The sequence below is a fragment of the Herpailurus yagouaroundi genome, unplaced genomic scaffold, assembly GCF_014898765.1.
Source record: "Herpailurus yagouaroundi ecotype Mexico unplaced genomic scaffold, PumYag 221, whole genome shotgun sequence".
Taxonomy (NCBI): Eukaryota; Metazoa; Chordata; class Mammalia; order Carnivora; family Felidae; genus Herpailurus; species Herpailurus yagouaroundi.
Window position 1 is genome coordinate 236,868 of NW_024412452.1, and position 13,817 is coordinate 250,684.

Sequence of the window (13,817 nt, forward strand, 5' to 3'; positions counted from 1 at the left end):
GGCAGGGGTGAGATGCCTTTCTGGACAGTTAACTGGCAGCACAGAATCACCTGGAACATATGTTCAAAATGCAGATGCACACGCTCCTCTCCACACCTGTGGAATCAAAATCTCCAGGCCTGGAACTGGAGCATCTGTGTTTTTATAGGATCCCAGGGTAACTTGAACAGGTTGCCAGGGTGATGAAGAAGCAGGCGGCCAAGCCCCTTTCGTCAAAACCCTGCAGTGGCTCTGGGAGGCCTGTAGTCCCGCCCATGGGCTACCTGCTTTTGAGTTATGGCCCGAGCTCTCAGATCGGTAGCACAGAAGGAAAAATAGTAAAGCTAACAGTTGACCCTCTTGTCTTGTCTGTCACACCATCTCTGTTCCCCAGCTCTCTCCACTGGCTGGGGCGTGGTGCGTGGGGGGTAGAGCAGCCGCTTCCCCTGCTTCGGACCTGAGTCACAGGCTGAGCAGCCTGCTGTAGGGGATGTGGGCATGGCATGTGACCTGTGAATGGAGAAACAAGGGTTCCCTCCCCCAAACTACCTACCGCCTCACTGCCTTCTGCTTTGGGAAAGTGCGGTTCTGAAAAAACGCCTCCAGCAATGTTGTTAGTTAGGAATGGAAAAGAAGTCATGATTCACCTGGCATCTTACATCCAATTACCACTGCTCCTGTTTCTGTTCTGTTTTCCACTCAGACTCAACCCCCTCTAAAGAGGGCTCTTGGCCCTTCCCACTTCCTTGGGCCCTAAGAATCTCCCTATGGTGCCAGTTTGCCTCCATACCTTGAAATCCCCCAGGCCCTTACCGTGTCACAGAGGCTCACCTTACAAAAGCTGTTCACGTGCACAGTGTGAATTGTGTTGCAGTGGTTGGTAGTGTGGGCTGTGCATTTTAATTTTTTTTAATGTTTTATTTATTTTTGACAGAGAGAGACAGAGCATGAGCGGGGGAGGGGCAGAGAGAGAGGGAGACACAGAATCCGAAGCAGGCTCCAGGCTCTGAGCCGTCAGCACAGAGCCCCATGCGGGGCTCGAACTCACAGACTGCGAGATCATGACCTGAGCCGAAGTCGGACGCTCAACCGACTGAGCCACCCAGGCGCCCCGTGGGCTGTGCATTTTAAGCCAAAAAAAAAGAAAAAGAAAAAGAAACTCGCTAGTAATGGGAATATAGGAAAGAGATAGTGAGTGGAGCTGAAGTTACTGCATTTGCCGAATTTAAAAAAATATATTTTTTAAGTGTTTGCCTTTACCATTCTTTTTTCCTGGGTAAGCTGTCCAAAAAAAGGTTGCTCTCATTGAACCTATAGAAGAAACATGATGTTCAGGGGTTGGGGAAGAAAAATTTCCTCTGCCCCTCAAGGTCCTTCTAGCTGGACTTAGAATCATATTGACATGAGACAGATTAACAGGAGAAAATCAAATATAATAGTGTACATATGGGGAATCCACACAGACATGGAAATTCCAAACACAGGGGAGCAACAAGACTGAGGAACTAAGGAGGGGGGTAGAGTTTAAGGATACAAAGGGGAGAAAGACCATTAGCAGGAAGGTGAAGGGAGATGCTTAGAAAACCAAGGTCACCCTATGATGTAGGTAAGTTTCTTAGGTCAAGAAAAATCTGTTAAAGGCTCTCTTCCTGGTGTAAGCAGGCAGATAAGGGAGAGATAAACCACTTTTCCTGAATTGGTTGGGTTTTGGTTGCTTTTAACTCAAAAATAATGTTCATACCAAAGTGGCCCATCTTGGCATGGCCTGCACTTGGCCCTTGCAGAGAAGCATTTGAGGGGAAGCTGGGCATACAGAAGTGCGAGTTGATGCCTGGGAATGGGTGGGATTCCCCAGGGAGAGTTGAGAATTAGGGAAGGAACTAAGTGTTAGCTCTAGAAAGATTTTGTGTTTCTGTGTTTGTTTTTGGTAGGTGCCTTTTATCAGGTTGAGAAAGTTCCTTTTTATTCCTAGTTTGGTGAAAGTTTTTTTGTTTTGTTTTGTTTTGTAAATATGTTTTTGGCCTTTGTACTGCTTCCAACAGCTTTTTAAAAAAAATTTTTTAAATGTTTATTTACTTCTGAGAGAGAGAGAGAGACAGAGCACGAGTTGAGGAGGAGGAGAGAGAGAAGGAGACACAGAATCTGAAGCAGGCTCCAGGCTCTGAGCTGTCAGCACAGAGCCCAACGCGGGGCTCAAACTCACAAACTGTGAGATGATGACCTGAGCCGAAGTTGGAGGCTTAACTGACTGAGCCACCCAGGCGCCCCTGTTTTGGTTTTTTAGTCAGGAATTGATGTCGAATTTTAGTAAATGCTTTTTCTGAATCTATTGAGATGGTTATATACATGCACACACACGTATATATTGTCAATGCAACATACATATATATATACATACATATGTATATACATACACATATAGACATGTACATATTGTCAATACAAAATGAACAAACCTTTTAGAATCTCTAAAAGAAAGAAAGAGTTTTATTTGAGCTCAAGTTAGGACGGCTGGACAGCTACCCTGGAGACACTCTTCACAGGGAAGAAAGTGCTCCAGAGAATGAACAGTTTTTACAGGATTATATACCTTTCTGTATCTTGCAAAAGCTCGAGAGATTATAGATTAGCATATAGGCAGGAACCATGAGGTTTCTTTTTAGATAATTATTTTTTTTAAGTTTATTTTGGGAGAGACAGAGACAGTGAGTGGGGGAGGGGCAGAGAGAGAGAGAGAAGGAGACACAGAATCCCGAGTGAGTCAGCTGGTTGAGTGACCAACTCAGTCACCCATATGCCCCCAGATTTCTTTCTAAGTCAGCATGACTGTACGTAAACTTTGTTTAAACCAAAAACCTGTAAGTGAAATAAGTCAGAGAAAGACAAATATTGTATGATTTCACTCATATGTGAAATTTAATAAACAAAACATGATCATAGGGGAAGGGGAAGAGAAGGAGAGCAGCAAACCATAAGAGACTCTTAACTATAGAGAACAAACTCAGGGTTGCTGGAGGGGAGGTGGGGCAGAGGGATGGTATAAATGGGTAATGGGTATTAAGGAGGGTACTTGTGATGAGCATTGGGTGTTCTTTGTAAGTAATGAATCACTAAATTCTACTCCCGAAGTCAATTTTACCATATGGTAACTAACTAGCATTTAAATAGAAATTTGAAATTAAAAAAGAAAAGTAAACAAACAAAACAAAACAAAACCCAAAGGTCTGATTTATGGCTCACCCATACACTGTACACCTGTCTTATAAATGAGTAGCCTAAAGGAAACCATCTTGGGGCACCTGGGTGGCTCAGTTGTTTAGGCGTCTGACTTTAGCTCATGATCTTGTGGTCTGTGGGTTTGAGCCCTGTGTCCGGCTCTGTGCTGACAGCTCAGAGCCTGGAGCCTGCTTCAGATTCTGTGTCTCCCTCTCTCTCTGCCCCTCTCCTGCTGACACTCTGTCTCTATCTCTCTCTCTCTCTCTCAAAAATAAACATTAAAAAATAAAAAAAAAAAAATAAAGGAAGCCATCTTGCCCTTATGATATCGATCAATTCTCCTACTGCCTGCATTCCTTAACATTAAAACTCATGGTTCTGGGGCTCACCGGGTGGCTGAGTCAGTTAAGTAAGTATCTGACTTGTTTTTGGCTCAGGTCATGATTTCATGGTTTCATGGGTTCGAGACCTGTGGCTGGCTCTGTGCTGAGCATAGAGCCTGCTTGGGATTCTCTCTCTCCCTCTCTCTGACCCTCCCCTGCTTGCCTTCTTTCTCTCTTTCAAAATAAACAAATAGACATAAAAAAAAGAGAGAAATCTAAAATGGCTTCCTTTGTATATCAGGTTTTTAGAGAGTTTTTTTTCATATATATATAATTAATAAGGTGAATTATATTGATTTTCAGATTTTTTTAAATTGTATTTAATTTTATTATTTTTTATTTTTTAAACAAAACTTTTTTTAAGTTTATGTATTTATTTTGAGAGAGAGAGAGAATATGGGGAAAGGGTAGAGAGAGAGGAAGGGAGAGAATCCCAAGCAGGCTCAGCACCAGTGCAGAGCCTGACGGGGGTGATGGGGGTGGGGGTGGGGGTGCAGCTCGCACTCTTGAACCAGGAGATCATGACCCCAGCCAAGGTTGGATGCCTAACTGACTGAGCCACTCAAGCACCGTTGATTTTCAGATGTTAAACCAACTTTGCATTCTGGGGATAAACCCCATTTAATCATGGTGACTTATACTTTTTATATATTATCGATTTGCATATGCTAAAAAATTTTTTGTAAATTTTTTTAATGTTTATTTTTCAGAGAGAGAGAGAGAAAGAGAGAGAGAGAGTGGGGGAGGGGCAGAGAGAGAGGGAGACACAGAATCTGAAGCAGCCTCTGTTATGCCCAGAATTCATGATCCCCAAAGACCACCAGGCAGCCGAGTCCGATGCAAAAGCAAAAGAGCCTTTATTCGAGCTAGCTCGAGCTCAGTCCCCTACCTGCACCAATGCAGCGGTGAGATACCAGGGAGAGAGAGCGAGTTTCTTTCTTTTTTTTTTTTTTTTTAATTTTTTTTTTCAACATTTATTTATTTTTGGGACAGAGAGAGACAGAGCATGAACGGGGGAGGGGCAGAGAGAGAGGGAGACACAGAATCGGAAACAGGCTCCAGGCTCCGAGCCATCAGCCCAGAGCCCGACGCGGGGCTCGAACTCACAGACCGCGAGATCGTGACCTGGCTGAAGTCGGACGCTCAACCGACTGTGCCACCCAGGCGCCCCTGAGAGCGAGTTTCAAAAGCACAAAGGTTTTATAGGGGTCTAGGGGCAGCCGATTGGCTGGGGAAGGGGCGTGGCCTCGGCCGATTGGCTGGGGAAGGGTCAGAGTCCTGTTACGCAGGTCGCTGGGCGTGTTTTGATCAGGAAGTTTGAATGGGTGAGAGGTTACTCAAGGGGAGGAGGCGTGGTCTAAGTGAAGGACACAGAACAAGATGGAGTCGGCCAGCGTAGGCCCACCCTTTCACCTCGAAGCTCTGAGCTGTTAGCACAGAGCCTGATGTGGGGCCCAAACTCACAAACCTTGAGATCATGACCTGGGCCGAAGTTGTCTGCTAAGCAGACTGAGCCACCCAGGTGCCCCCATATGCTAAAATTTTGTTAATATATTTAAAAAAAATTTTTTTTTAACTTTTATTCAGTATTGAGAGACAGAGCGTGAGTGGGGGAGGGGCAGAGAGAGCAGGAGAAATAATCCCAAGCAGGATCCAGGCTCTGAGCTGTCAGCACAGAGCCCAACGTGGGGCTTGAACTCACAAATGTTGAGATCATGACCTCAGCTGAAGTTGGCTGCTCAACCGACTGAGCCACCCAGGTGCCCTGTATTTTGTTAGTATTTTTTATGTCTATGTTCATGAAGGACATTGGTCTAGTCTTTTCTTTTATAACATATTTATCTGGTTTGTTATATCAGGTTAATGTTGGTGGCATAGGATGAACTGGGAAGTATTCTCTCCTATTTTCTGCAAAAGTTTGTGTAGAATTGGTATTATGTCTTCCTTAAATTTTTGGTAGAATGTACCAGGACTGGAATTGGGGGGTGTGGGGACAGGTGGCTTGAGTACAAATGCAACTTCTTTAATATATATTAGAACTATTCAGGTCATCTACTTTCTCATGAGTGAACTTTATAATTTGTATCCTTTAAGGAATTTGCCCATTTCATGTATGTTGTTGAATATATTGGCATAAGTTTTTGTAATATTCTCTTTATCCTTTTAATATTTGTAGAATCTGCAGTGAGTTACCTCTCTTATTTACGAATTGTAAATTTGTGTCATCTTCCTAATTTGTCTAAAGGTTGATCAATATTATTGATTTTTTCCCCAAAAACCAGCTTCATTGACTTTCTCTCTTTTTTATTTCTATTAATTTCTGCTCTTACTTTTATTATTTACTGTCTTCTGATTATTTTGTGTTTAATTTGCTTTTCCTTCTTTGGTGTTTCTATGGTGTTTCTATAACTTAAATTATTGATTTTAGACGTTTCTAATATAAGCAACTATTGCTTAGAGAGCCGTATGTCGCCTCATGCAACACCCAGAGTTAGGGGCTGGAGGCAGAAGAGAGGCATGGCTGAGAGGTCACAGCAAGGGGAAGACACTGGCCAGTTGGCCCAGGAGTCAGAGACCTAGTTTTTGTTTTCGTTTTTTAAAGACAGAGAGAAAGAGAGTGTGAGTGCGTGAGCAGGGGAGCAGGGCAGAGGAAGAGAGAGAGACAGAATCCCAAGCAGGCTCCATGCTCCATGCAGAGCTCGACTCAGGGCTCGATCCCATGACCTTGGGATCTTGACCTGAGCTGAAATCGAGAGTCAGATGCTCAACTGACTGAGCCACCCGGGTGCCCCAGAGACCTAGTTTTCATTAGCCATTCATAAGCTTTGTGACTTCGAACTTCAGACTTTCTAAGCCTCAGTTTCTTTGCCTGCATAATGGAGCCAGGGTAATCTCCTCTTGTGCTATTGGAGATGAAGTAGTTAATGTATATGATTGCATGTGACACCTGGAATGCCCCCCCCCCCCAGACCAATGTGAAGGGTGGTTGTCATAACATTTGTAATCATAATGGCTTCTTCTATCTTTTCAGAACCGGAAACAGCATGTATACGCACCTCCCCCAGAGGTAGGCTGTGCCCCTCCCCTCTCATCGCTCCCCTGCTTTGCCCCTAAGGGCTCCTCACAGCTCCCCTCACCCCCACACCACAGCCCCTTGGTGCACCCAGGTCTGCCCAGCTCTCTCTGCTTGGGTCCACTCCTCATGGGCCCTGGCCAGCACTGCCAACCCTCTTCCCTCCTGCAGTGGCTCTCCGTTCCCAGCCTCGGTGCAGGATCCCGGCCTGCACGTATGGCGGGTGGAGAAGCTGAAGCCAGTGCCGGTGGCACGTGAGAATCAGGGCATCTTCTTCTCGGGGGACTCCTACCTAGTGCTGCACAACGGCCCGGAGGAGCTCTCCCACCTGCACCTGTGGATAGGTAAGGGAGCTGGGGGACGAGTTGGGGGTGTGGCCTGGCCCGGAGTCGGGCATGGGTCTCATGGGCCTGGCTCTGCCACTTCCCACCCACCCCAGGCCAGCAGTCATCCCGGGATGAGCAGGGGGCCTGTGCCGTGCTAGCCGTGCATCTCAACACCCTGCTCGGGGAGCGACCCGTGCAGCACCGAGAGGTGCAGGGCAACGAGTCCGACCTCTTCATGAGCTACTTCCCGCGTGGCCTCAAGTACCAGGTCAGAGCCCGCCTCCCAGCACCCTTACCCTGTGGCTCCTCTCAGAGCCCCTCCTCCTTCCAGCCGGTTCTCACCCTGCAAAAAAGGCCCAGGTGCCCTCCGGCCTGGGTCCTCCCCCACCTATCTGCCCATCTCCTGCCGGGAGTGGGTGCGGCGGGCTGCGGGCCTCCTGTCAGTGCTCTCAGGTCGTCCCATCTGGGCTGCAGGAAGGTGGAGTGGAGTCAGCGTTTCACAAGACCTCTCCGGGGGCCACTCCAGCTGCCATCAAGAAACTGTACCAGGTGAAGGGGAAGAAGAACATCCGTGCCACCGAGCGGCCGCTGAGCTGGGACAGCTTCAACACCGGGGACTGCTTCATCCTGGACTTGGGCCAGGTGGGCAGGCGGGGCGGGGCTGAGCGCTGTATCGGCACCGGTGTCATAAGGGGGCAGGGACCAGGAGGCCGGGGAGAAGGGGAGCAGCCGTTCCGGCCATTAGCAAACATCTTATATTCCAAAGGACAGAAACTTCCCTCTGCCATCCAGCCATAGTGTCTAACACTGGAAGCTACTCTCTTCTTCTCGTGGAGCCTTTGTAGTTCTGAGTTAGCTGCCAGCCACACCATTCGTTAATGTTGTTCACTCAGCGAGTCTGTGATGCCCACCCTGAGCCAGCGTGGGGACTACAAATTGTCTGCCCTTGGAAGGCTGCCGAGACAGGCTTGTCACTTGCTGTAATGTACGGTAGGATGTGATGAGGGCTCTAAGAGAGGCAGGGGCATGTGCTGAGGGAGTTTGGGGCAGGGAGACATCCCTCTAGCTTGAGCTGAAGCCCTTGTCCCAGGAAGGTGCCATTTGACTAGACCTTTACGGAGGGGGAAATACCTTTTGAGGTGAAAGGACAGGTGAGCTGAGGCTGAGGCATTGAGCTGGGGGAAGGTGCAGGCATGCTGACAGCAGGGAAGGGTCTAGCTTGACTGGGACCCTGAGTGGGGACCGGAGCAATGGGAGGAGCAAAAATTGTTAAGTTGCCTGAGACATAGGTCAGGAGACTGTCTGAGGAGTCTGGATCACATCTTGTGCTGAAGGTTTGAGGCAGGAAGCCAACCCAGAAGCGGTTAGGAGTGTAGGCAGCAGTGAGCTAGAGGGAGGGGACCAGCTCAGCAGGGTGCAGGTAGCAGTGTGAGACACTGGGCTCAAAGATGGCATTGACCCGTTCACTCATTCATTCGTTCATTCAATACTTATTTTCTGCCTAAATACATGCCAGTCTCTGTTTTAGTCCTGGGCATGCAGCAGTGAACAAAGCAAAGCAAAACAACACAAAACACCCATGCCCTAATGAAGCTTACTTTCTAGTCAGGGGAGCTAGATTACAAACAAGATAAAGACCTTTAAGTATATGCGGATAAGCAATGTGGAGAAACATAAATCAGGAAGGAGATGGGGGCTGGGCGGAGAATTACTCTTGCCAAGAGTGTCGATTCAGGGGGCAGTTCATCAGGAACCACTCCCCCCCCCCCCGGCCCCCCCCCGCGCCCCCTCCATCCAGTCAACAGGATGGATGCAAGCAGCTGAGCCTCTGTACTTCCCTCCAGAACATCTTCGCCTGGTGTGGTGGAAAATCCAACATCCTGGAGCGCAATAAGGCACGAGACCTGGCCCTGGCCATCAGGGACAGTGAGCGACAGGGCAAAGCCCAGGTGGAGATTGTCACTGATGGGGAAGAGCCTGCTGAGATGATCCAGGTCGGGGGACATTAGGGTGGGCAGCCGGGAGAAGCTGGGGTGAGGAGGGTGGTCAGTAGAGGATGGCAGGGGTAGGAGTGGGCGGTCTGGGGTACTGCTTAGGGCTGTGGCTAGCTCACTGGGTGCCCTCGTGTGACTCAGAGTAAAGTATCCCTCTGGGTGGATGGACCAGTGGCCTCACTCACCTCTGCCGGGTGCTCTTGTGCAGGATGCAGTTAGTCCCCTGCCAGAGGTGGTGGCCTTGGGCATGATGGGTTGGGAAGGTTTGGGGCAGGTGCCCAGGAATCCCTGGAAACCTGGCCTGCCCTGGCCCCTGTAGGTCCTGGGCCCCAAGCCTGCTCTGAAGGAGGGGAACCCTGAGGAAGACCTGACAGCTGACCGGACAAACGCCCAGGCCGCGGCTCTGTATAAGGTGGGCACTGTGGGCCTGTGCTGTGCCCAGGCAGGGGCTGCTGAAGAGAGAAGAGAAAGCCCTGGGAACGTTGAGCTGGGCAGCATGGTGGTTTATTCAGGGCTTGGTGTGAGGTGAGGATGGGAAATGGACAGATGTCCGGCCCTCCTGAGGAGATAAAAGCCACTTCACTTGTGGCCCATTGTTGGAGAAGGAGGTGTGAAGCCAAAGCTGAGCTTTACTTTTTCGGATTCTTTGCATCCATTTGTAATTTGGAATCCACCTAAGTGGAGGCAGGGCCTCGGTGCTACAGTGATTGAGGGTGATGTGAGGGGTGGGGTGCCTACGATTTGCCCGTCAGTGCTATCTGCCCCGAGTCCTCAGGCTGGGGCCATGGTGCAGGGGTGCAGCTTAGGGCTGTGTGTTGGGAGCAGGGGGTGGGATCTGGCACTGCCCATCCTCCCCCAGGTCTCCGACGCCACTGGACAGATGAACCTGACCAAGGTGGCCGACTCCAGTCCCTTTGCCCTTGAGCTGCTGCTGTCTGATGACTGCTTCGTGCTGGACAATGGGCTCTGTGGCAAGATCTACATTTGGAAGGGTATGTGTGGCTTCTCCATGCTAGCCCAACACCGCCGCAGCTGCTCTGAGCTGGGCACGCTTCCCGTCGGAGGGCTCGGCCTGCCTGACTGCTTTCAAAACCAGCCCCAGGGAGGCCCTGAGGGCTTTCTCTGTGCTGTTCTCGGCCCCCCTAAATTCCAGGCAATGGTTCTGAAACTCAAGCATGCTTTAGAATCACTGGAGGGCCTCTTAAAACAGATGGCTACCCGCCTCCACCCCCCGAGTTTGGATATCTAACCGGTTCCCAGGCCTTTCTGCTGGTCCAGGAGCACATTTTGAGGACCACTGTTCTAGAACACTCCTAGGCCCTTGAGGGCTGCTGGGATCCCAATCTTGCCATTCTGCCCATGGGGTGCGACAGATTTTAGGTAAATTAAATCCCACTTTATGCACTGGGAAATGAACTAGTGGAACTTGTTTTTCCAAGAGATTGTATTGGCTGGGGATAGAAACACTGTTGTGTGTAAACTTGTCCACTTGGTTTAAGTCTGAAAATGTTGAAACAAAACTCGGAACCTCTGAGTGACCCTGGGGGCCTCTTTACTTCTCCATGCTTGCCTTTTCTTGAGCGTGTCTTACCTCCCTGACCAGATTATACGTTTCCCGAAAGCAGGAACCGTATCATCTCTAGTGTCGTGACTAAATAGCATTTGCTCAATAGATATTTGTGGGGACAACTGAAGCCAAGAGAAACCCCCGGCCCTAGGAAGGAAGATGAGGAAGGATAAGGTGTTCCAAGGATAGTTCCAAGGATAAGGTCATCCAAGGAAGATGAGGAATGATAAGGTGTTCCCCTTCGGGGAAGGGCCAGAGAGGCCGACAGCATGGCGGCTTTCTACGAGTTGGGCGGGGATGGGTGGAGATTGTGCACTGGGGCTGCCACGGGGTCCCTTTCCCATGGGACCAGTTCCAGGCATGAGAGGTTCCCAGATACCCACGGAAGGGAATTTAACCCCAAGCAAAGAACCGAACCATTCTGGAAAGAGAAACCGGAGAAGAAAACAAACAAATAACGCTGGGAGCCAAGAAGAGGAGTACTTTGCCTTAAGCTGGAGTATAGCTTGCATTAAAGGAACTGCCCACAGGAGGAAATGGATAACTGGATGCTCTTCCTTTTTATAAGGTCTTTGGTGGCCTACCTAATGGCCTACGTACCCATTAGGCTGAGGTCAGCTATCTGGCATTGTGGGAGGAAGACTAATAAATCACACCCTTTTGTCCTATTGAGTTTTACACAAAAGGCTTGATACTTGTTGATACTTGTCAGTGGTACAGTTGATAGGCTCCAGAGGTGAGGTGTCCTGGGGCGGGGCTCTCGATTTAGGGTCTCATGCCACGGGAACACTAGCGCTCTCTCTGAATATCCGTGGGCCCTCGGTCCGAGCAGAAGGTTTTGATTAGAGGAGGCGGAAAGAGCTGCTTTCATATCACTTGGAGCTGCTGGGTTGAGAAAAGTCTCAAGAGGTTGACCTCACGGCTCCAAAGACCTCCTCAGGGTCTTGCAACCCTCCTGGTCCGTTTATTTAAAAAGTGGCCGGCTGTTCTATGGACCTCTCCTTAAATTTCCTTGAGAAAATGGGATGTGAACTAGAGAGAATCCCTGCTCTTAAAAAACAAAAAACCCCCTTCCTATTGATCCAGGGCGAAAAGCTAACGAGAAGGAGCGGCAGGCAGCTCTCCAGGTGGCGGAGGACTTCATCTCTCGCATGCGTTATGCCCCCAACACTCAGGTGAGGAGGCGCCTTGTGCCCCAACTCCCCCTCCTGGGACTCTTCTCGTGGCCTCTTGCCCCAAAGACTGGGGGAAGAGGGCAGGAAATCCTCGAGCACAGTCAGGAGCAGTCTGGCCTCCCTACCATCCAGTGGGAAAGCCCCTCTTAATCCTTCAACATTTAAAAGCAAGAGGATGCTGGGCAGCCCCTCCCTGGCAGCCCAGAGAGCGGGTGTGCCTTTGCAGAGCTTGTGTGTCTCCTCTGGGCCATTGTCCCTGGCCCGTACACCCCTTGTTGCACCAGCAGTAGGACTCCATGAGTCTTTCCGAAGGCTCATCTGTGACTAGTGCGTCTATCAAACTGCACACACGAGTTCTTGAGGCGATGTTTTCTCAGCTCATGTCCCCATAATCTTTCTCATCTCTTGGCTTACCTGGAGAAGCATTCCTGGCCTGGAGAGCCGTGTGGACTCAGGGCTGGGGCCCAGCACCCTCCTCCGTGGCTTTGGCCTTGCCTGGTGGAGGCCGGGGTGGAACCTCGTGGGCTATCCTTCTCCCCTGTTCTTCCTGCAGGTGGAGATTCTGCCCCAGGGCCGCGAGAGTCCCATCTTCAAGCAATTCTTCAAGGACTGGAAATGAGAGTGGGCATCTCTCTGCCCCCGGCCTCCTGCCCGCTTTCTCCTACTCTGGCTGCCTGGTCAGTGCTGAGGTGCCCCTGAGGACGTTCAATAAAGGAGACAAGTGCCTCCCCAGCTCTCTGCTCTCAGCTAATTCTCACTCCCCACCCGTCCACCAGGGCTTACCCACACACCGGGGCAGAGGAGGACCGACCCAGTGACGATCCCCCCACTGACTTTGCATGATTGAGGCAGAGGGGCCAGGATTCCCTCTGGGCAGGTAGTGCTGTGAACCCAGTAGGGAAGCGGCCCAGCACCAGGCCTCAGGATAGCTTTCAGCCAGGGGTTCAGTTCAGTCACACATTCCCCACTGGGACAAGGTTGTGGCAACGGGCTCGGGATACATTTCTCTTCAAGCCAGTCTTTCCTCAGCTGCTGTAATTAACCATGGTGAGGTGGCTTCCAAACGACACGCTTGCCGATCAAGAGGCTTGCTTCTCACTGCTGTGCAGAAGTCTGGTCTGTCACCTCATAGGCACGTCGTATCATGTTAGGCCAATGAGCACAGGGCCCCTGTAGGGCTGGGGGAGAGCCCCACACTAGTGTGGAGTCACGGGTTCTGGTTTACACTCTGCCTCTATTTCATCCTGGGCAAGTTGCTTTTCCTTGTCTAGGAAAAGACAGACCTTAGTTCATTCTCTTGTGCAATGGTGTGATGGCTGGAATATCAAAGAGCTTAGATAGCTAAATAGGAGGAGAACACAGTCACCCAATGTGGCCCCACCCTGGGGGGCAGGATCTAGGGTGGGAAAGAGCACGGATGGGTGAGGCCAGGCAGGGCTGTGACTATCCTGACCTGCCCTCACCCCTGGGCTCTAAGGGCTCTGTGGCTTCTGAGCTCTGACCTGCTGGATTCTTCCATCCCAAACAAATTCTGACCAAGTTCATCTTGTTGATTTCGTGCAAAGCAGCACAGAAAAATCACCTCCCCTGCATAGCACCCCCAGCCTGCCCTCGGTGGAGCTGTCAGCCTATACAGACAGCATGTGCAGGGATGATTTGCAAAGGAGAGAGTGAGGGCTGCACCAAATCCATGGCTCCAATGTTTTTAGGGTGGCGAAGCATTTTGTCTCCCATGGAAGGTCTAGGTAGGCCCTTCCCAAGAAAAAAAGCACAGGTTAAGATTTTTGCATCCACTTTCAGAGTGTTTCGGCCCCCCCTCGCCCTTCCCCAACAGAGCCACAACTTAATCCCTGGACTGTGTTGTTGGTAATGTCCCAAGGTCTGAAGCTGAGTGCCCTGGAGAGCATTACACGGGGAGTGACTTGATTAGAAAGGACTGCCTCCCCTTCAGCTAGAGGCCCATGCGGACTGCTCCCTGAGCACGCTGCAGCCTGGGCATTCACCAGCGGGTAGGCTGAGTTAGGCTTCCGGTCTGAGAGCCAGGGGAAGGAATCTGCAGGAAGGGAACTATGGAACCTGACTCTGAAGTGGGGGCTGAGCTGTA

General features: G+C 50.2%; 1 protein-coding gene across 7 annotated transcripts in view; it reads left to right on the forward strand.

Annotated features, from left to right (window-relative positions):
- The window catches only part of CAPG (capping actin protein, gelsolin like), a 15,681-nt gene extending 3,236 nt beyond the window's left edge, over positions 1-12,445 (forward strand). For all 7 annotated transcript variants that reach the window (XM_040458351.1, XM_040458356.1, XM_040458355.1 and 4 more), the window contains exons 2-10: positions 6,610-6,645; positions 6,823-6,995; positions 7,091-7,245; positions 7,452-7,619; positions 8,822-8,971; positions 9,291-9,383; positions 9,831-9,963; positions 11,625-11,713; positions 12,267-12,445. In XM_040458351.1, the coding sequence (XP_040314285.1) occupies positions 6,623-6,645; positions 6,823-6,995; positions 7,091-7,245; positions 7,452-7,619; positions 8,822-8,971; positions 9,291-9,383; positions 9,831-9,963; positions 11,625-11,713; positions 12,267-12,332 (1,050 nt within the window). In that variant the 5' untranslated portion in view covers positions 6,610-6,622 and the 3' untranslated portion in view covers positions 12,333-12,445. The remainder of the gene's footprint in view (positions 1-6,609; positions 6,646-6,822; positions 6,996-7,090; positions 7,246-7,451; positions 7,620-8,821; positions 8,972-9,290; positions 9,384-9,830; positions 9,964-11,624; positions 11,714-12,266) is intronic.
- The last annotated feature ends 1,372 nt before the right edge of the window (positions 12,446-13,817 follow it).